At 38.1% G+C, this 24,408-nt stretch overlaps 1 protein-coding gene across 1 annotated transcript in view; it reads right to left on the bottom strand.

Moving 5' to 3' along the window:
* LOC104837413 (usherin-like) overlaps positions 1–24,408 on the bottom strand; it is a gene marked incomplete at its 5' end in the record, with an annotated part of 349,356 nt that overhangs the window by 36,482 nt on the left and 288,466 nt on the right. The window contains 3 exons of the mRNA XM_010576524.1: positions 17,183–17,537; positions 23,448–23,610; positions 24,247–24,405. Of these exons, the coding sequence (XP_010574826.1) occupies positions 17,183–17,537; positions 23,448–23,610; positions 24,247–24,405 (677 nt within the window). The remainder of the gene's footprint in view (positions 1–17,182; positions 17,538–23,447; positions 23,611–24,246; positions 24,406–24,408) is intronic.

The following is a 24,408-nucleotide window of genomic DNA, read 5'->3' as shown; positions in this document are numbered from 1 at the left end:
AAAGACTTCATGGTATATGAAATCTAGCATCATATTAAAGCAATGTCAAACCCTATAGGATTGAGCTGGGAGTTTTTTGTGATGTTCCAAATTCACACATTGTGTAATCTGGAATCTGCATAAACTCATCAAGGCATTGCAGAACTTCCAGTTCGTTGAGTCTGCCTTGGTCACAAGGGGAATGCGAATGAATGATCCTTGAGATGGAGCTTTATAATCTGGGATGGAAACATGTCTTCAGGGAAGGTAAAAAGCTAGGAAAGGCAAGTACACAAACTGGCTGGTGTTTATATCTCTACATTACAACTAGTGCACTCATACAGCTGAACTCAGGAATATGTTTAAAATAAGTACCACACATAGTGCTCCTGCTGAGCAGCAACTTTCCATCCACTATTCGTTAATATTTAGGAGTGGTGTTCCTCTCATGGATTTGTTCTATGGTTTTTGTAGGCATGGCAAAAGAAAGAAAACCCACTGCTGCTGTAAAACAGCAGCTAGAGCCTAAGGGCTCAAACCTGCAAATGGTAGGGGGTACATCCCTTAATATGGAGCATTAGGGGGTTAATGTTATATTTTTCCTAATGCCATAAACCGTATTTTCCATTTGATATATTGGCTGTTGGCCAGAATGAAGTTAGATGCTTTTGTCAGAACAAACAAAATCTGGACTGCCACATTGGTGCAGTCAGTGTTGTCTTAATCTTTTTTTTTTTTTTTCTGGTAATGCCCAGAGTGGCAGGTGTTTTGCAGAAGGGCTTTTGTAATTTTAAACCAATGTAATAAAACCATGGATGGTTTTGTTATCCATAAAAATGGATAATTTAGGTACCTGAACTTCTCAACTCAAGGTATCTTGTGGCAATCAGTTTTGTTTTGGTGTAGAAAGAACATGCCCTTGTCATTATCAAATCTTTTGGCTTTTGGTTTCATTTGAAGTTTCGTTTTTCAAGCATTCACATTGCTCCTCTATGACATTTGTGACTACATATATCTGTGCCATAAGCCACCTTCTTCATCTCCTTTCAAATTATGTCGTATATGATATTGTGAAGAAAAGTGGCTCTGAACACCCTAAAACTTCTCCCATCTGATCTCAGAATGACCTGGGCATGGTATCCGAAGGCTTCTATTTTCTGTAAAATTTGAAAAAGACAGTTTGGCTGTGGTTTTGGTGAATGGAAAACCGAGAGGGGAAACCCCTTATTTTTCCCCATATGAATGCAATTATTTTCAATTTCTGCCTTTGCATAGCTCAACAGCCATAATGGAGCAAAAGAAATGTAAAGAGAAAAAAAAGTTTGAAGAAAATCTTTAAGGGGACTTGTACAAGGACAATCTGAATCTTAACATAGATTGCAGGTGAACTCCCACATCAGTTTCCTTGAAAATGCCACTGAATGTCAGTTGTGCTCCATAAAATTAAGACTTTGCAGTTATATATGACTTTTCGTCATAGGATCTCACATCATGTTACAAACATTAATTAATTAAGTCTCAGGATATCCCCCTGTGTTACTGTGTGCAGCTTCAAGAAGCTATCATTATTGTTTTAGATCCCATTTTACACAGGTACGATAGATGTGTCATATTATTGTTAAATGCAAGCTTACTTTATTCCCTTTTCTCTATCGTTCTGAGTCCTTGTCTCTCTCACCCAACATGCAAAAAAGAGCAGTTCTAACTGCTGCTAAGTAGAGGAAGATAACACAGCCTCAAGGCAATTCACAGCTTTAAATCCCTGCTTTCTGCCAACACAATGGAAAATAAAAGCAACTTTTTAAAGGAGACTAAAAGGTTTTTACTTCCTACTGTTTTATTCTTTTTTCTCTGCCCTGTACTGAACAGTCCTAGCTTTTCATTCAAACTTTGCCTGCTATGTATGTAATCACTTCTGAGAGATATTAAAAGGTAAGCATAAACAATTTACTTGGAGCTACATTATAAAGGCCAGAGTTTAGTCTTAACATATGGCTGAACTTAAAATGTCACCTTCAAAACGAAGTGGGTATTTTAAAAAATGGTGGGCCCAAACGTATACAAGCCCCCACCTTTTGAAAGGCCTTCCTTCACCAGGTTTTTCATTCCTTCCCTTAATGCTTCCTACATGAAAATGCCTGCTCTCCAAATAGAGACAGGCTGAAAGTAAAAGGAAGTGTGCAGGTAGCAGTTTGGGAAAGGCGCAGTCCAATTATGCCAATCCATGCCAGGAAAAAGATTTGCTCCGCACCTTTTTGTACAGAGCAGTCACTCTTAGCAGAAGGCCAGAAGCACACTGCTTCTGCAGGTAGGGATGCCCTCTCTCTCTTCTGTAGCTGGCGGAAAGTTCAGCCTACCATCTGAATATTAGCAGGGGATATTGATTAGACATAATGCTCTGGGGACATATTCCTCAGCAAAGCACAGCTTCCCATCAAAATACTGACCGGTTCAGCAGAGATCTGACACCTTCCTTCCAGAACTTGCGGGATGTTCCCCCAGGTTAGGAGCAGGGGGTTGCTAAAGGAGAGCCCTGCTGTCACTGCTCGTATAAGCTAGTGAAAAACCTCAAGTAGCCTGAAAAGCCTCTGTGTCACACGATAGTAAGAGGAACAAAAATCTTGTTTACCCATTGCAGCTGCTATGGACTGCACTGTTGATGAAAATAATGAGGTTCAATAAAGATTAAGTTAGATATCATTGTGTCCCTTAGCAGCTATGTCTTGCCATATGAAGGCTCAGAATCAACTCCACACCAAGCAAAGGGTTGAAAAGAAGACAAGAAGAAAGAGCGGTTATAGAGTTTGGTAGACTAACTGGAAGAGAAGCTGCTTGCAGGTTTAATGTCTTGAAACCAAGTGAACCCAGTGAATGGATGAACTTCCAGATCTTCCTAGGATCATACGGCTACAATTCCTTTCAGCTTAAGCCTCTTAAGGCACACTGTTGGGAAGAAACTCACCTTGACACAGCATATGAAGCTGTGTCTGCAGACTGCCCATTCCCATTTTCTATGCTGTCAGACCAACACTAAACTCATATACATATACAGAAAAGTAGACAGCTAAATCTGCTGCACTGTGAACAGGAAAAGCAGCTAGCTAGCTTCACTTTTAAACGTTAATGCATAAATAAAACAGAATCTTTAATCATGTCTATTCATGTGGTTACACATTCATTAGTTCTTTCTAGTGCGGCTTGGGCTTCTCAGTGCAAAACTCCTGCCAAAAGTGAAGAGAGTCTGAGCTGCCTGTGACTTGCACTAGCAAGATGCAGTAGTTAGGGAAGAGATGAAAGATGTAAATTCTGAAATATTACTGGAAAACCGAAGCATTACAAGTTTAGTTCAGATTCTCTATTTTCCTTGGATATTTAAGTTACTTGGGGAATTAAAATAGATCACTAAGTCAACAAGTATGTAGTTAAGCTTAGTACAAAACAAATTGTGCTGATTTCAGAATTGAAAATGTCTTTACAGCACATTATTGACTTCAGCATATTAACTTGTAAATCCACTAGTTTCACTGTCTCATCTATTGATTAGCTGCATGTATGCATGTTATAAATGAGCAATCCAAAAAGACATTACTACCATTTAGTCTTTTTGGGCCAGACTTATAAATGTATTCAAGTGCTCAAAGATGAAGATAGCCACTATGGGAAATAGAGCTCCTACATTCTGACACAAAACTTGTGTAGCTAGTGTCCTTGGTTACTCTCTATACTCTGTGCAGAGGAAAGGAGGTTCCTCCGATGGGCAAGTAAGATGTTTATGTTTAACTTCTGTTTTGAATAACCTGTCAGAGAAGCCTCACTCTCTCTCAAGACAGATTAGACAGACTAGACTACACTGGCCATCTAAAGTAAGTTTTTAGAATTCAGAGCTGCGACTTTTGCTTAAATTCACTCAAGACTCAAAAAGCCAAGAAGCCAGTGACAACATTTTCAATCAGCACATGGCAACAGACCATAGAGGTGAACTCTTTCTTTTTTCTTAAGGTGAAACAGAAAACTATTGATAGCTTCAGAAGTTAAACTGCAGCTGTGTCAAAACACTTCAACAGAAGTTTCCTTTTGACTTTTCAAGGATCCCGGATCTGGGTCTTCATAAGTAGAGGAACAAAACTAAATGGTGTATGTAGATGGCATTCAGCCAGAATGGTTTGGGTTTAGTTAATCCATAATATTGAAGCAAACATCCCTGACTTCTGATTTCCATGCATAAGTCAACATGTTGGCTTGGATCTTCAGTCCAAGATGATGTTACTCAAGGCAGTGTGGTTTAAAATTTCCATTGACACCCTCAAACCAAATTAAATTGCTTTGTTAACAAACCCCTGTAACGGTAAGTATTGTAATGCTTCTATGCAGGACCAGAAAGATGAAAAATGCAGTATGCTAAAGAGCTGTTGCAAATTTTTGTCTCAGAAATGTCCTATTTTAAAAGTCACATGTTCTCAGCAATATTTGTCCTCAAAGGGGGCACTGTATTTGACATCAAAGCAACTAGAGCACAAACTATTGTGTTACCTGGCGGAAAAGGTGATGTTTTTCTTCTCATTTGCTCTCAGGGTCTCTATTCAGTCTTTTTAGGCCAAGACTTTCCAGTAACATTAAGCACAGCACTTAAACATGTCACTGTCTTAAGCTACAACTATAGCATAAATCTCATGATCTATTGGTACATCACAGGTCTAGCATTCCTAGCATAGACTAGCATTAGAGAAAAATCTAAATTATCATCTGTCTTGAACCCCTGAAGAGAAAACAATATAAAATAATTTTATGATACCGTAATGACAAGAATAATACTTCACTTCATCTGGGAAAAGATGTGTTCCAGACTTCTCATTAACTCTTTTTTAAAGCCTGTTGAAATGTAAGAGCTCTGTAAAGTTTCATTCCTTTTGTTTGTGCAGAGTAAAGTTTTCTTTATAGCAAAAATACAGAAAATTTATCACTGCAAGGAGTCCACTTCCCTCACTCTCTTGCTATATTAAATCTGCATTTGCAATTCCGATTTTGTTGGACAATTGTAAACTTGGTACCTTTCTTGCAGCCACTAGAGTAGCATATCTACACTGCGTGGAGGATTTGGCTCAGGCTAGGAACTCTGCTCTGGATGGGAAAAAAGAATCGGTGCATTCAAACCTGCAGGAATCGGACTTGGAAAAATGGAGCAAAATTCAGAAGCAAAATGAGTAATGATTTGTGATATGTCCCAGTAGGTTAAATATATACTGGGACCTCTGTTCATCTTCCTGTTGTGAATATATGACTCCTGGGAGTCCTTTTGGCACACAGGAAACAGACGCTTCAGGGGTCTCATTCAGATGGACCATACCCCAGCAGTAACATTGTCTCTGTTAGGGTAGTGTGGGTACAGAAGTGTTTAGAAGACATACGTGCTACATAAAGAAAGAAGGTGGAGCAGCCATGGATTAGTTTAAAAAAGACATCCTACAGCTGCAAAGCCAAATTGCTTAGGGGAGGCTACTGTGCTGCAGGTCGAGCTGCTGCTCTTGCACCAGTCATAGGTTGCCTTAAGTGGACATGTAAGTGTCTGTCTTCCAAGGCTTTGCCTGCCTAACTACACAGCCTCCAGTAATATAAGACCTTTAAAGGACATTACCTGACTGAAGCAGAGTCCTGCCTGTTGTAAGGACTGCAGAATATCTGTAAATAGAAAGAAGTTCCTAACAAAAATCTGAAAAAGACAGAAGTTATTTTCTACTAGACCCTCAGGATGGGAATTAATTCCTACTCCCTGCATCACTCATCATAGTCTGTAAATGTGGTCTTAGAAAGGAAGGGAGGGAGAAACAGTTTCCACAGTCTTGATAGAGGGAGTAAAGCAGCCTGCAGTTGCCAGAGGTATAACAGATGATGTTTGATGCCCTAAAGGCTGCAATATAGCTAGCACCTGCTGCTATGGTGAGAAGAATTTCTCTGAATCCGCAGGAAGGTGAGAAAAAATTCTCTGACTCTGGTAGCGACTTTGGCAGAGGTTCTTCCAGCAAGACCTCCACTTCATGGGTAAAAACCTTCTCTCCATGCTCATAGTTTTTCTTGGCACTCATAAAGCAGTTCAATGAGCATATCCTTTCCTAGTCTTCCAGCCCATCAGATGCTGGTAGGGGGATATCTGTACCAATCTCTCTCTTCCTTTAAAGACTGAAGAGAGTGTATTTGATGAACGCTAAAGAAACAGGCTTAAAACTACAATACAGTTTTTAGAGTTAAACAATAAAATCCATCCATTACAGGTGCATTTGACTAGAGTACAATACACTTAGATGTTCCAGATCCCATTTGCCATGCATTTCTGTAATTTTGATCAGATAAAAAGTTCAAGGTGCTGAGGGAAATACTTATAGTTTGTGATGGGAAAAACTAAAAAACTGGACTTTGTTTCCTCCTAATACAGATTACATGTATGTAAACTAACCCCACACATTGTACATCGGAAGTTTTCAGACTACCATCCTCACAAAAGTCTACTACTTTCTGCCTTTAGTTTCTTTGGAAACCAACCAACCATGAATGACTTTTGTTTTGGTGCTTTCATTTGTGATCATACTGGTACCGAGAAGCAGGAAGGACAGATATAAAGACTGTTTTGAACTTCATTGAATCTGATTAGCTGTCTGGTTTGGGGTCAATTTAAATTTGTCAAGAGTAAAAGTCCCCTGTCACCTTTTCCCTGTTCCACACACAAATGAGATCTTCACACGATTCAGAAACTCTGCTAGGTTTGAAGACAAATGCAAGAGCTGCCTGCCAGCTCATTCACCAAAAGCCAACCCAGTCATCTAACTCGCAGTCTCCCTTCATCCATTTGTCTGTTTGACATCGCTCGGTTGTGTTTTCAACATTGTCAAAGCTCATTTCAACCAGCATGAAGCTCCAGCAAGAACTGGGTGCCCTTGCAAGGGTGTGGAAGTTTCTGTCTTCAGAACACAGGCAGGGGACGCAGCAGCAGCTCCACCTGCTCAGCTGACCCAGAAAGACACGGTCCAAGGGAGGGAGGGGTGGCAGCAGTGGGGCGCAGGACCCCTTGGTTCCCAACAGCCACCTCTACAAAATGGTACAGACCCCTCCAAGTGCACCTCCCCTGAACCACTGATGTGCACCCAGTCAGCCAGATCCCATGCCGGTAACATGGTTGTGCTAGGTTATTTTACCAAAAGGTCTGGCATATATCAACTATTAAAATCTGCACATGCTTTAAAGTAGAAGTGGTCAAACTCAACATTCCAAAATAGCATTTATTATAAACTTATGTGATTTTTCCATTTTGTAAGGCCATCTCAGAGTTTTTTCTTTACAAACTGAATAGTTGGATGAGTGTTTTTGAAATGAAATCTCATTGGCTAATTACTCACTTTATTTATTTACAATTTTATTTCCACATTGTATGATGAATCACCACAATCAGTCAGTAATGAATCTGCTGACTGGATAACTATTTTCATTTTGTTTTTAATAACAAATGAGTTACAGCTATCTTTAATAAACAAATTTTTAGGATTGCTAACTCTCTTAGTAAAATTCTGAGAGCTTTTGAGGTTTGAAACCATTTTAATACTCTGCAATTCTCCAGTCTGAAAAACAACAGAAAGTCCCATTATGATACAAAAGAATAAAAACAACGCTTCAGTTTGAAAAGAGTCACATTTTGGATTCCTTTTTCATACCCAGTTAACTTTATATACAGTTGCAGTGTAATGTGGTAGTAAATTTATACCCCTCCATTGTCACCTGTTCAAAATGCATCAGAATATTCAGTATTTTTTCTTCTGTTTTTAAATCTCCATCAGAGCCTGTGTGAGAACTGGAATAAATAAGCAGCCACGTTTTCCCATACTGGAAAAGTTCCAGAAGGGAAAGGGCTCTTGACATTACAGAGCTAAAGGAGTTTTCAAGACACTTTCTATTTCCATACTCGTTCTTTTGTATGCTAGGTTGCCTGCCATTATGTTTATGTAATTCTGACAGTGTTCTTAATGACACACTAACAGATTGTAAAACACGCTGCTGGCATTTACTTGTTTTTTATATTTTTAAAACAATGTCCTTCATGTAACAGTAGTTAAGCGCGGCAGAAGGACATCATTAGAGCCATGGTTAAACTGTAATTTACACCATTAGGAAGGCAGGAGCAATTTTTATTGCCTGGCAATTTTCTTGCTGAAATATTTGGACCATATGGCTCAATTTGTGTAATAACCTTAATTTCAGCACCCTTCAGGTCTGCCTCCGTCTCCTACGGAATGGTAAAATGCGGTTTAGCAGAAAAGGCAACTGTCTATACTTAGAGAGTTGAGATTAATAACATGTCACGTCCTGTTTTTGGTGAAGGAATTCGAACAGCAGCCAGATGGTATCTCTACAAATAACTGTCAGGGGTCTTGATCTAATCAATACAATGTATTAATACATCTCCCTTCGCTGCTTCTCGAGGGGCTAGCGTGCAACATCTGGAAAGATTGGGGGGACCGCCAAGTAGAAAGCTGATCCTTTTCAGAATCAAACTGAGCCCAATTAATTTTTCATGTATACTTGATAACTGTTTCATAATGAGCTATACGTCTTGACGGAGTTAGGGTTGGCGGCATGAGCGGCTTGTGCTTCCTATCCCCATTCAGTCCACTTACAGAAACCAACCCATTAATCAAACTATCTGGCATAAAACTGAAATCTCAGCTCAGCAAGAGATCAATAACCATCCTTAAAAAAAAAAAAAAAAGCAACAACAAAGACCCCACCACAGAACAAGGCTTTAGTGGGCAAAAGTATCCAGGCATGACATTAGTAATTACTTTAACAAAAGCCAAAACTCAGAACCATACTCACCTGACAGGCACCTATAACATAGAATTTAATATTAGCTTCCTGTCAAAAAGTAACATTTAAATCCATTAAAAATACACTGCCATTCTGCTTTCTAGATACACAGGCCATCTGGCCCCTATTCACCATAATTGCTATTATAGTCTCAAAAATAATATTTATATAATGCTGTAAATTAACAGAGAGACACCCTTTCCCACTCCCAAAGAGCTTTCTGTTGATAAACTCGTGTTTTAGCACTGTGCAGGAATTAGGGTCTCGCCCCCTAAAAAAAGAGTGTGGCAAGATTATACATGCATTCCAGTGCTTTTTGTAAAGTCTGAAAAGAGGAGAGAGAGAGAGGTCACTTGGCAGGCAGAAAATGGGAAACTGCAACAAGCATAGGGGAGATGAGCTTGAATGAGGCTGTGAAGCTGAGTGATGGGAATGGATTCAAAAGGGAGCAGTAAAGAGAAAGGACAGGAGGTCAGCTGAGAATACTAAACTTATCTTGCGTAGGACACCCCACGGCTGTTTGATGAGAATGACTTTGGTGACTGTAGACCTGGATTAGATTCAAATGGAGTCCCCAGCGGTACGATGCTCTATGTTATATTACCAATTCCCATGAGTCATATGGCTTGCTCTTGCTTTTTTTAAAAAGAGGTAGGATTGTCTGTTTATTAAAATTACCCATTGCTTGTTAAAATTCCCTATGAAATATAAGCATGTGACATAACACCTCTCAGCCAATTTGAATAAAAGACCTTATCTGTGGAGGGGAGTGGGGCACGAGGATAGGATGGGGGGTAGGGAGTGGCCTTTCTAATTTTCAGCTGAAGAATTCCTGGATCTGTAGCTGTTGGGCATGACCCTGGGGATTTTAGGAAGCTGCCCTATGACTTTACCAACAAAGAGTTTTATCTTGGAGTTGCCTGATACATCCACTTCAGAATGTTGGTTAAACGTGAATTAAAATCTAGTCAAATCCAATTAAGCATTTTTAAACAGATATCTAATTTGAAAAACAGCTGTACATATTACCCAACAAACTTCCACCTCCTCCTTCTCCATTTTTATTTCCTACTTATATATGAAAAAGCATCTGTAGCTTAGCAAAACCTCGTTTTTAAAGCAGATTTACTGCAGTCGCATACAACATGGCACAAAGGGAAGAATGTCCCTCATATTATATTTTCCTATCAAATTATACTTAATAAGGTGAAGGTTTGTGGGGATTTCTGTTTTGTTTGTTTTGTTTTTACAAATTAGAAAACATCCTGTCAGTGGTGTTTTTCTACAGTGCCTGATTAGCTTAATCTTATTCTCACAACTGAAATGCAAGATTTACAGAAAAATATCATAGACAAAAGCATAAATATAAAGCATATAAAAAACATACATAGAGAAACAGCATATAGAGCATTTATACAATTTCATGCTAGGCATCTTCCTTCAGGCTTTGTCATGTGGTCACCTATTCTCTTATGACTGCAGGTGCACAAGCTGAAAAGATTACCCCTTCGAGACTGCTGCCCACCACCATCTTTCTGTCAGAGGGTATCATCTTTTAAATCTGTCAACCTGCACAATCCCATTGTGTGGGTTAGGAAAGACCAGCTGATTAATCAGCTTAAAATCAACCACCTTCTTTTGACTGACACATGCCAGCAGTGGCACACAAATGCACTAGAGGAAAGCAGTCTCGTGTGAACAGTTGCAGGCCAAGGACAGTAAATGTCCATGCCTTAGATGTTCTGTAGGTTTCATGGTCTATAGAGGACATTCATGCTCCTAACTAGGTTAGATGCCTGAAGTCAGAGATTGTAAATATCCCTCAGAAGACCTAATTCTACATGTGCTTCACTCATCAAAAAAAGACCTATGGAATGGGTGAAAACTGGATCTTGCACAAGGAGAAGCCCAAGGATAAAATACACCAGATATTTCCAAATAGGTAACTAATTTATTTGTAGAAAAAATTACCTATTGATCCAGGCACTCTGGACTAGTCAATCTAGAGTGTATGATTAGGCATGGTCAGACACAACCCTATCAGTGTTTTTACTTCTGGTCCAAAAATTTATTGAAGGGCAAAGTTATGTTAACTTCATGTTGCACACTGAATTAGGAAGAAAATATTCAAGAAAAAATGTAATGAAATAAACTCCTTTGCTGTAACCTTCACTAATTCAAATCACCAGTTGCCTGACAACGTATTAAGATCTCACAGACACCAGATAAACCTTTCCCTGCTACCCCGCATCCTACCTCGCAAGGATTCTTTCATTCTTGGCAGAGTTCCAGCAGGGTCTAAAGCTATGTTTCTGTGGCTGCCAAAAGCATTCAGGAGACACTGAAGTGGCCTTGGTTACAGCAAGGATGGTATAAGTAGCAGAGCTGAAGCCTCTCTCTTTCTCTCTCTCACCATTCTCATCCAGTTCTATTACCACAGTACTTTAAAATCATCAAAGTTGTGCAACAATCCATTTCATCCTTTCTGCTCTAATTAGGCAATTCTACATGTCTGTCTTGATAGGTGGGGCTTACTGAAGCACTTAATCAGTTTCTGGAGGGGCATCGTAGTGCCAATCCAAATGCTTATTTAAACAGAGCTGTAGTGCCAAATCCAGCATATTCTGCAGCAGCATGGAAACAACAGAATCTGTGAGACACAGATTGCCTCATACACTTTTTTTTTTTTAGCAGCCTTCAGTGTGAAGGAGCACTTGTCCTGTATTCATCCTGTGTAAGCTTAACAGGTCTAGAGATTAAAACACAGGAAGCATTTTATATTATTGGGCTTTCCTGGCAAATAAAACAATTACAGCAATTCCAGTACAAGCCCTTCCTGAAACTGTGCTAACGAGGCTTTGAATCTTAAAAACTGCATTTAAATCAAATGATTCATTTGCAAACCCATCACATACAGCACACACATAGTAGGTGTGGGTCATTTCATTGGAATTAGAAAGCAAATGTCTCTATACATGAGAGGTCACCAGTTGTTGTAAGTTAAAATCTTTTCATTGTTAGGCATAATTAAAATACTCTAACAGTGGTTTCAGTAATTTAAGCATTGCAGTATTGTTGTAATATTTTTCTAGGCTTCAAGAGTTCACAATTGTTTGGTCCAATCAAATCCGGGAACATTGGAGAAGTTATCACCCATCAAGGTAATTACTTTCAAGTTGAAATAATTACTCCATCAATGTTAATGGTCTTTCAACTTCAATAAAGCACTCACCTGCCGATAATCACAGCTAACCTCTTGCTCTCATGCAATTCCCTCTCTATTTAGCAGGTTATATTACAGCCGTTAGAGTGGTCACTTGTCCTGAACAGCTGCTGAATTTCACTTTGATCGGCTGTGAACCATAAAAAAATTAGTCATCTGTGTATGATTTCCCCCTAACCCATAAGCCCTTGCAGAGCTAAGGATATGATCTTTTGGCTGTATTAGGACACTGCTGAGCAGCCATCTTGTTTCTGGTTGTGGCTACTTTCCACTCACTAACAGCAGCACAGTAGCCTAATTAACTTTTGCCCTCCGCTGCCATTTACAGCTTTAATTCTTTGCTAAGTAGCACGTCTTCTGAATTTACGGCATGTGCAGGGATTCCTCCATTTAGTCTCATCTTGTTTTCTAAGGGTGCAGTCCATTTCCCAGGCATGTGAAATAGGCATGTATAAAAAAATTTCACCGGTTCCTCTCTCTGTCATATTTTTTCTCATTCTTGTGGCTACGATCTTCATTCCTTCTTCTATAAGGAAATTGTAATGTACGGTCCTGCATACTGCATTACTGAATAATGTTATGTACAAGGAAGTTACTAACTACGTGGTATCTCATCTCCAATGCTGTCAAATGTTCACTGGTCTATATGAGGAAACAGAAATGAAGGATCACACATGGATGTATTAAGTATTTCTGAATGCGATGAATAGAAAGGAACTAACTCTGGATGCAAGATTCCAGATACTTGTTAAATCCTGCATAGGAGGTGTGTGTATATGGCAGTACTGGCCACTTAAAATTATTTCTGTTATAATATATTTTATATGGAGTTTTTCAGCAAGTAGACTTTATTTATTATTTTTACTCTAGTTATATATTTGACATACAAATTAGTGTCTAGTTATAACAACATAAATCGTACAAGCCAAAGTCTCATCCTCTTGCTTAAGTCTCTATTATTATTGCTATTCTGCAATATGTCTACAGATTTCCCTACCACAGATGAAGCATCTGCCAAGAGGAGCTTGGCCACTATAGTTTTATACCATGTCCCCAAATAATGTAAAGTAAGCCAACATGTGTTCTCAACTGTTAGCATAGCTGCATCAAAACCAAAGGCTTTGCTGGTGCAGTGATATCAGCTAAGAGATGTGTTAATTTTTTACACCCCAAGCTGACATAGCTATGCCAAAAAAGCCTTGTAGGATAAATTTGGCCTGAGAGCCTCATACTGCAAAACACTTTGTGAGTAGACCTGTACTTCTAGGTAGGCACAGGTGTAGGATTTCCTAGGAATAAGGCCTATAATGCTTACACCTATCTCTTGCATCCTGTAACAAAAACATTGTACTTTTAGTTATGCTCTGCTGAGGTGGATTTGACACACTGAAGCCTTGATTCTAGATAATAATAATGGGGGTCACTGCCCATAGCAGGCAGAATTTTTCTATATAACCTTCATCTCTGGATGCTTTTCCTTCTCCAAGCACATTCTAACAGCTACATAATCTTACATTTTTTACTCATCTTGGCTTTGAATTCTCCTGCTCATGGTAAACAAACACTTGATATAATTGTCATGGGAGAAACAGAATTACACACCCACAAAACTTCTACCAAGAAAAAGTCCAAACGTATCCCCAGTTTTACCTCATAGCAACATTTGGAATACAACAGTTAAAGAGCTGTGATGCTTTGATGTCGTTTGGCAGGTACTGGCTCTATAACGAAATCAGCTCTGGGTCTTACGTTCACAAGCTTAAGCCCTAAGTTCACAAGAGTGAGAAGCTTGCTTTGACAATCTAGTCACTTTATGCAGATTTCTCTAAGTGAGATCTTACTGTCAAGCCATTCCCCTATAAGCACATCTGTCTCATGTTAATGCTGTCAATAAGACACTAAATATCATTCTTGCTTTAGAGGGTTAAAATGAACTGGGAAGATGTTGTGGTAGACACTTGTACTGCTGTAACCATTCTTGACTTGACTTTGCTCTGCAAATAAACCAGAATGTCAGTTTAACTTGCTGTCACCTAACATCTGTCACTACACTCCTGGCCAAACAAGCTAGGGAAATGGGTGACACTGCTCTTTAACTGCGAAGCATCAAAATGGCTCACGTGTACTTCACTCACTTCTAACGCTGCAGGGAGATCCTCCTTTTGTTTGAGTGGCAGCAGCTTTTGCTCTCAGAACTGAGTTTTTGCAGCATAAAATTTCAAGGAGTCAGCGATAACCTTAAGGTACCGGACAGCCATACCTCTGACACATTAATTCAAATACAGATTAATGCACCTTAACTGGGGAGTGCATAGTTGCATTTTGGGAAGGTAGAGTGGATAAGTCTGTCAAATGGTTTGAAAACCCACAAGATGCTTCCCATTTGGCTCTGGAAATGGATGGAAACAGAGCTGTCAAATTAGAACAGGTCTGCAGGGATATTAGCAAGAGCTTAATTTGTATCCTGCAGTGTCACAAGGATTGTATTTCTACTTTAGGTTTTGGTCAAGCTTTATGTCCTGTGGCAGGCAACCAGGGAGCAACCGACAAGAGCAAGGGTGGGATCGGCTACTGTGATTCTAGCACTGCTTTTTTTCTGGAATAATCTAATGGGATAAGAATGGAGTCTAACAGATTAAATAAAGGACCGAACTCATTGCTCGCTTAATACTTTAAGTCTTGCTTGTAACATGGAAGCTTGTGTGAGAGAATGACTAATGGCGTATCCCACGAGGGAGCTCCAATAGAGATGCTTTAGGAGATTAAATGATTTAGCCTAGTACCCCTGAAAGCTATATTTTAAAGGGGCAGAAGTTTAATCATTGGAATGCTAGTTCCTTCAACAAAATTACATTTTAATTAAAGCATCTCATTCACAAAGCTCCAGTTAAGGGTATATCAACAATTTCATGCTAAAATTCTATTTTTAAGGGGTTATAACTTTGAAAGTTGGTGTCCAGGTTTTTGCCTGCTGGGATAATTGACCTGACCTCCTGAGGTTATTTTTGATAACAGGACTCCGTGCACTTTATGTCAATAACTTTGATTCAAAGCTTTAGCTCTTCTGCTATATTCAGAAGAGGTAGGATTCAGATCTCAGCTCCTTGGTATAAATCAGCAACAACTCTATTGAGTTATTGTGGTTGCAACAGCTTAAAGTGAGTGCAACTGATGGAAGAGCTGTGCAGAAAGATTTCTCCCCAAAGGGTAGTATAATATTTAAAAATAAAAAAGGGTAGCAAAAATAATAATTGATAAATGTTCACGACAAAGGACAGTAGAAAAAACATGCAAGTCAGCTTCGCTGCAACACTAGTAGAACAGCTATACATATGCTGCCAGAATGTCATTTTGATTCAGGATAGTGTTTGGGGAAAATAAAGGATTTTGGAGCCAGGAAAATACTAATTCAGTAAATAATAGCTTGTTAATTTAAAAGGCTTTTAACTGATGCTGTTAAAGAAACACACTGTGGCAACATTATTTAAAAGGCCATTTTGGTAGGTTTTATTACCCACAATACAACCATCTTGGACATGTTCTGTTGTTGTTGGCATGCTTAGAAGACATTGCAATGCATGACCAGCCAGGTCAATTCCGATGCTCAGCAACACATTGCATGCTGCTGAAGCAGACTACTAGGAGAAGCCCTGTCATGTCGCTGGCTTTGAAATCTTAGGTGTCCCATCACAATTATGATTGTGATTATTTTTTTTAAAAACAAGTTAAGGGAGCTGAGTACCAAAATCCTGCTGAAGTTCAATAACTTCAAAATCCCAATCTACTTTTTAAGACCTAACATACTGTACAATGCGAATGCAACTATTTCAGAAGCTAAAAGTATATATTCCTATCATTCAGCTCAGGACCTGTTTTCTTTTTCAGAAAAAAGATGTTTTACAAACTTAATCCGTTTAGGCTTCCAGGAAGCTAGACACAAAACTGCTTTGGAACCATATGATCACAAGAGTATGTAAGACTACTGAGCTAGAAACTTCTCCCATCTTGTCATGTCAAGATTTGTCTAAGGAATGGAGTTACTTAAAGGTTACTATTGGGTATTCCAGAGAAAGCTCTTTAGGATCCTACTTGAATCTCAAACAGATACTTTATAATTGGGGTAATTAAGAAGTTGCAGGATTTCTGGTGTTATTCTATACAAACATGGTCTATGGATATCATTTAGGGAAAATTCTAGGTTTATGAAACTGAGGTGGCACTGCTGAGGAAACCCAACCTTATTACAACCTCCTTAAACATTTTCTAAAACTTATTTTCAGGAGACAGCTAAGTATAGCAGCTATCCTAATATACAGCAGTTCAGTTCATCTATAAGCTTTCTTTCTACAAAAAGACTAGAATGTAATATATAGGTGGGAGGAGCAGTGGTAACTGCACAAACCATAATCACTTTTGTCACTGATTTACATAACACTGTTAGTCAGTTCGCAAAACAACCTGCCCTTTCCTGAGTCTATCCCTCCACATGCTGAATAGAGATGTAATATTTACAAACATTCATGTTTGGAAAGTCCCTTGAAGGGAAAGACATGTTAGCAGTGCAAAGTAACATTCTAATACAAGTACATATAATGAAAGTAAAAGTAGATCGGCTTTTATTACTGATGAATTATGAGGGGAACATGCAAATGCATTGCATATATGAACTATGTAATTACTAATGAATTCATTCACTTTGTGATTCCAACTGAATTACAAAACTAGAATTATATACAAGGAGGACTGATTTTATTGTTCTTTGTGCAGATCCTGTGAAACTATTTCTACAGTCAGACAAAAAGCTCAGGACAGTATTTTCAGAGTGAGGCTGAGACAAAAAGCTCAGGACAGTATTTTCAGAGTGAGGCTGACAAAGTTAGATGCGTGTGCTTAATTCCTCCAGGCATGATCCATCTATGCTTTCGAGTAATCTACTTGCCTTTACCAAGAATTAGATATAAACGCGAAATGTTTCAGTCTGCATTGGGCCAAACACAAAATCTAAACCGACAAAACTACTGGCAATTGGAAACCCCACTTTTCCAATCAGTGTTAAATGAGATTTTTAAAATACCACAGAGATCAAAGCAGAGTAAAAACAACTTAAAACTGGTTATGTTGTCCAGTTCTTACCATTATGGTTAGTGCTGTAACAGCTGGCATGCTAAATGTTGGATCACTGCGTTTTTCTTGATAGACTACTCGATACAGAGATATAACACCATTGGGAGAGACAGGCTGGGTCCAGTTCAACCTTACTGAGTATGCACTTGTTGCTTGTGCCCAAGGGGCTCCCATGCCCCATGGAGAAGCCTCCAGAGTTTGGGTTGAAGCCCACAGGCTGTCCACTGACCCCACAGCATTTTGAGCTCTGGCACGATATTCGTAGAGAGTGAAAGGCTGTAGAGCATCAGATGCATCAATAAATTCCAAAGCTCCTTCAGTCCAGATGAACAAAAGCAGCTCCTCTTGACTGCCCACACGACGCCTGAAATTAAATCAAAGGCAATGTGTTTAAAATTGAAGACAACTTTAACAGTCCCATGGTAGTAGATCCTGAAGTTCTAGGCTCAACCTGTACCTCAGAAAAGTACAGAATTTATTTCTATGTATTACACACACAAGGAACTGCCTACCTACCTTTGCATCTTAGAAGCATTTCCCTGAACTTGTGTTAGGTGCTGAGTAGTGAAGAAGAGATTTTTTGAGGCAATCATTTAATTATTCTCCTTTATCTAGAAGAATACTACAAAGCATGTCAAACAAGTGTGTTGTCACAGTCCATAGTAGCAGGGTAGTAATACAATTGCATATTGTCCTTTTAGGATAGAACACATCAGGCATGAGACTTTCAGAATTTAGAACATGAAATTTTAAATCCATATGTAGTTGCTAAGTAATGACTTGAATTGCAGTATGGGTGCAAGTTTTCAACTATTCTGAAAATCAAACTATTTATGGAGGTACTCACCTCAGGATCCCTCATTTATGGAAAACTTATGACCAATTTACTTGAGCAAAATGTTACCTAGTGAACAAGGGATAAATATACTATCATGCCCACAAAACCAAAGCTGTGCACTCTTAAATTCTGATTTGCCCACAATAAATATCCCATTTGCTCTTGTGAATGGAATAAGTAATCCCTTGTGCAGAAACTTAGCAGAATTTGCAGCTCCACCACAAAAACTCATTAAAATATCACAGGTAGTGCTTTCTGTAATAAGCGACATATTTTTTCCAATGCTGTTTTTGTTTAAAAATGCAAACTTAAGATATATAAAGATGATTCACTGTAAAGGCTTTTGGCACAATGTGTTTCTATTTTTGTATATATGTATATATATCTGTATGCATACATACATGCACACACACATATATATTTACATATACACGTACATATAGCATTCCTACTACAGATCTGCTTGTGTTGGACCTGGTAATATTCTGAGTATCAGAGAAGATTACAGATGATCCTCAGCTCCTTTCTAAAGTGGCCTCTTCTAGTATATAATTTACAACAGTTGTAATAAGGCAAGCACTCATCTTCAAAACAGAGTTATCAAATCAATTCTTTCACTTGGCATAAAAATGTTTGTGTGAAATTAAGTTGGTTACATTTAAACACTGTGATAAATCTCAATGACGGTTGTGCTGTACTGCACATGAATTTAAGTATTTCCCCTACTCTTCACAGGAACCTTGGCCTTTGCAGAACGTAAAAGCACTTTCACCCTCCATGCCAACAACAAAAAACAAATTACATTATCTGCCACTTTTATTGCAAGTAGGGCAAATTTGCAGAAGTAAAATTGGTTTGTCTGACTACTGGGTGTCATCATCACTACACACACAGAAACTGAAGAACATTTCTTTGGCAAGAGAAAATCTGTATTTCACAGAATTCTGTCAGATTTTATTTTGTTAGATCAACCCAGGAATTACTTTAAAAATACAAAATGCAATAATTTTTTAAAACTGATAATCTTAGCTGCTTGTAATAATATATACCCAGGTATTTACATGCAAATATGAAGAATATAATGAATGCATGTGTGTACACAGCTGTTTATTCATCCTTTGTGTATATGCATATATAAGGCATGCATGAATACGTTATTTTCGTATATGAAGCTAAAGTTTTGCTACACTCTGAGATAAGCAGGCTATATGGACACTGTTTAGTTTAAAAGGGTTAAAGTGTGATTTTATAAAGAGAAGAGTTTCGAGGTACAATGTCTCTAGTGTAGTGAAATAGGCAAATGATAAGATGTCTTGATACTGAGAATTGGTTGGCAGAACTGGGTGGAGAATGGCAGGTAGAACAGGCAGGAAAGATTCCCTAGCAAATCTCTCTCTTGCAACAAAATGTCTGGAAGAGTTGGGGTACAAAATTACCCATTGACCCCAAAATTCCATCAGCTGTTTTTAATACACTTCCCCATGCTCTATTGTAATGGTAAATTAAGCCTTACACAGAGCTCTCCCTTAGATGCCGTTCACTGACTTAATGCAAGACACATAATTCTGAAAGGTGAAACACTACTATGTCTTCCTCCTGCACCTAAAAATACAGTCTTTTCTCTGTGTATTCAAAAACATGCCTAAAAAATCTCTGCAGATAAGTGAAAAGAGAGTATATTTTAGTGCAATAAAGTCACATTTAATATGTCTTGTCTGACCAAGCAGTATGGCACTTAAATGAATACACAAATTCATGTTTTATAAATTTTCAAAACTCTGCGATAAACAGTTTTTTTCACACTGAAAGATAAAATATGCCACCAACTGTAAGCTCATCCACAAGCAAAGCTGTACAGTGTAGTCTGGTTAAGTATTTAGATCTTATTACTGCTGAATATTTAATGAATGAAACTTATGGTTAGGTAAATGGTTCCATCTGTAGTGCTAAAAACCAGAATATCTTCATGTATGAATAAACTTTGAACAGAAGTGGTTGAACAGTCTGTAATCATTTCAATCGTCTTAAGATTTAAGATTCAACTGCTCATTTAACTGGAAGTGTTTCTTATGTACAATGAGCTGCAAAGGAGAATAACATTTCCAAGAGCTGGAAGCTGTCTCTTAATCTGCATAGTCCGATTTGCTGCTTACATTCATTTTAAAGATGCTCAGATACAGTTATTTTTATAAGGGCAAATTCTCCCTGCCCCACTGCCAATCTGAACCAGATGACATAAAGAGGAGAATATAATCTTCTTTGTGACAGATAACTATAGAGCTGTATGCAGAGGACTGCAGCAACACTGACTGCAACACTCATCCCTCAGCTTTCTTATGTGGAAGGACACCCAGCGAATCCCTGAGGTCTTGCAGGTCAGCCCAGAATTATTCTTCACATGTTTACCTTTCAGCATGCAACAAAAGTAGATGTTTTAGCAGTGCCTGCTTTTTTCCTTACCAGAGTGGTAGTGAGTTATTTCTAGAAACACTGAGAAGTCCTGGGGTAAAATTCAAATGATTGGGTAATCAAACTGTCAAATGTGGGGGAATAATGCAACATCAACAATGCTGCCCCTCTACAGTTTCACATTCAATTAAACAAAGCAGCCTCACTTACCATTTGGATGGTATATTCAACAAATATATACTAATGTATATTGTATGTTTTTCTTTTATCTTTTTTTTTTTTTTTTACAAGTTTTGATGTCAAAAAGCAAACAAAAGGAATTTGAGATTATTGCATGTAACATGCTAGTTTAGATTAGGTATTATATCAATCACAGGTATAAATAAAACCCTTCAGGAGTTCTTATACTCAATGACAGATCCATCCATAAGGGTTCTTATATTAAACCATCTACTAATATATGTGCCTTGGAAACTGTCTTTGGTGCAGCTCATGGTTAAGGGTATAAGGGTAAGAAATGAATTAATCATAAAGAGTCAGTCTAGAAGCCTCTACACTGCAAGTCACAATAGCCACTGAGACATGTCCTCTGTCTTAAATTGCCTGTTGATTTTTCGGCTACATTTTTACCATCAGGATTGTTCAGCTAATGAGAGCTACATTACAATCTCGCATATGTATATTAAATAATACAATCTTACTGAATATGATGTAGACACTTGGACAGAAATTCAGACACTCCCTTAAGCAAGACATGAACCAAAATACTTCTAATTTTACAGGCAATATTTCTTTAAGAGTCATCTCATGTGCATCCTACACAGTGCATGCTGGTGGTCAGCAGAGAGCAGTTCCATTAGCTGATGTGACCTACATCTTATTAAAATACAGCAAGAAATACATCACCTATTTCCATAATATTATTTTTCCAGACTAGCGATTTCTGTGGTTGTCACAGGGATGTTATGTAATGATGAATGGGAAGAGAAGCAGATTGTGTGATTGTCTCATGAACCAGATCTTTTCTCATTCACAACCTCTTCTAAGTTGTGATCCTTGCTACAAAAGTTTTAAAGCCTCAGATCTGTGTTTAAAACAGTTATATGAATCAAAAATAAAATGTCACCATCTCTTTTATCATAAACTAACATTTTAATTTTTTGGTTTCTAACAAAATGGCTGCAAACTTGCAAGTGCTTTTATGATTCTAGAGGAAAGCACAAGTCCTGCCATTTTAATGCAAAGACCTGCACACACACTAGCTCCCCAAGCATTCCAGGTTTTGAGTTAAATGAATTTATTTTGGTAGTGATGCAGTAAGGAAGAGGCACATGATGAAGAAGAAATTACATGCCATAACCTCCCATAGAAATACTGCAGTCTTGCTGCTGCTATAACAATGTAAGGTTATGTGTGGCTACAAAATGAAAAAGAACTATGTGCTTACATCCCATTTCTGATTTTTTTGCAGCTATCTGAGAAAGATTTGATATTGTTGTTGTCTAAGCACATTTAAACTTCAGCTGAAATAACTGCCAAGTGATTCATGCCTATGTAGGTGAATATAACGATTGTATCTGGAGCCCCAGTGCGCCATTTTCATTTCACTTTAAATAAAAAACAAAATGTATCTATGTCAGTCAGTGCCCTTCTGCTGTACTCAGAGGTATCAAACAGGCTACAATTATGATTGTGAAGTGATTGTGTCACATTGGAGGAAGGTTTATTGCTTTTGAGTCTGCTAGGCAGTAACACATTCTGTTTCATATTACTCTTTATATCATTGTTTGGCTGTGACTAGAATAATCAAATGCCATCAAATGCTGTCAAATTCAATTTACAGTATTTTTCACTGAAGCAGGCTTTCTGCATTATATTTCCTGTTTTCCCTTTCTATGGTTGCCATGGAATAGCAGCGGTAATCATCAGCTTTATTTACAAAACCAACAGAGTGAAGACATGTCTTGGGCTATAACATACACTTTATTCCTCTTCATACAGGGGAGGGACTTGGGTTTTTTTGATCAGACAATTAAAAAAAGGAAACAAAAGGATATTTCAAGAGAGCCGAAATTTTTAGAGACTACAAATGTGCTTAAAGCAAAAGTGAATTTATATTAATTATGACTGCTGATTCCAAAAAGTAATTTGATTCCCTGTCTTCTCAGTCACAGCTCTAATATAATAAAATGTCCCAAACTCTTTGTGGGAGGCTAGGTTCAGCCCAGCATGTGTTTACCACACATATTTACACTTGGGAAAACCAGGAATGTCATAGTTTAAATTCTTATCCAATACATGGCTTGAGTTTTATATTCTCTGACTTTCTCAAGCTATTCAAGAAGGTCCCTTCATCAAGCTTTTAAAAAAGGATCAATGGACACAGCAGATGTCAGTGCTCTGCTACTTTGATAATTCCCTAAACGGAACTATCTATATAGAAAAGTCCTCACACAGAGCTTATGAAGTTCCTCATAGGGAGTGAGGATGTGTCAGTCAACCACCTAGGCAGGGCAGCTGAATACAAACATGAAGGAACACAAACAGATGCCCTGTAATCACACTCCAGATTACTTACAAACAGGAACATAATTTATCTTGGAAAATTGATCTGTGTTAGGAACGTAGATACCATTTCTTGCTTATAAAAATCTCAGAAATGGTGAATTACTCCTGCTTCCATTCCAAAATTCTCAACTGTCTATCAGAGAGGATTGAAGAATGTACCTAGTGGTCTGGGTAAACTCAGTGAGAATATCTAACGTACAAATTTTTGTCTGTCCCTTTGAATTTTTAAAAATATATTTTAACCTGCTTTTTGTCATTTGTCAATCAGGAAGATGATTCTTGTCTCAGCTCTTATTCTCAACTTGTCCATCCATAGATCAGCACTTCACCTTAGCATTTCAAAGGCAATGTATATTTTACCATATACTTCTACGCTTTTTTCTACCTTCCAGTACATCCAGGAATAAAGAAATGAACAATTCAATAAGACTAAGAATCTGAGATGATAAAAGCATTTACCTGTAAATAAAGTAGTTAGTAATGATCCCATTTGGTATCTTAGGTGGTGCCCATTTCACTTCTATGAGTGCAGATCCCATTGCTTTAACTATAGGTGGGCTGAATTCTCTAGGAGGTGCTTCAGCAGTTCTTGAATACGTTTGACCACCCACTCCACACCCACCTACAAAACCAGAAGTTTGCTTAGTGATGAGAGCTTCTTCCTCAACAAAAAATACAGTAAAAGCAAATGAATGTCAAGTAAAGAAGTTCCTGATGAAATGGTGCCTCATTTCACCTCATTTCATTATTAAATACTCATTTAAATTACCACAACTCCACTGATGAATCACTCCTGATTTTCACCAGTGCAGGTGAGGAGAGAATTGGTTCCAAAGTGTCATTTTAGAAAAACTTATTTCAATAGGATTTTGAAAACGTCCATTGAAGTCAAGGAATTTTGTAATATTTGGGCTCTTCTCTCCTGTCTTTATGATTACCACTTCTTGTTGGTGAACAGTTACAGAACTGATTTTGTTCTGTATGCACATTTTCAAATATTGTTAAGCTATTTGTGAAGAGCTTTTAATAAAATGGCACATATTACCTAAAATACATTTTAAAATCTCCATTTAAAATATTCATGATATAACATGGAGAAATATTTAATGCTTCATTCAGTGCTAGGCTTTCTTTTTACTAGGTAAACATTTGACTCCAGTGTAGGAATAAGATTTTATCTGTTTTGCTGAGTTGAATCTATCTGCAAAACCTCCATTCCCTTCCAGTCAGAGAGGTGAGTCTTTCAAAATCATCTTACCATTCTGGCATGCTTGTATTCTTATCTCATACAGGGTGTAGGGATCTAGGCCATCGACAAAAGCAAAATGTGCGCGTCCTACTGGCTTCACCAGTGGAGTGGGACTGCTTGCATTTAGTAAGATGTTGTATTCCAAAGGCACATTGACAATGAATATCCCTG

This window comes from Haliaeetus leucocephalus, unplaced genomic scaffold, assembly GCF_000737465.1.
Source record: "Haliaeetus leucocephalus isolate CR32 unplaced genomic scaffold, Haliaeetus_leucocephalus-4.0 Scaffold526, whole genome shotgun sequence".
Taxonomy (NCBI): Eukaryota; Metazoa; Chordata; class Aves; order Accipitriformes; family Accipitridae; genus Haliaeetus; species Haliaeetus leucocephalus.
This window is presented reverse-complemented; position numbering and strand designations above follow the sequence as displayed.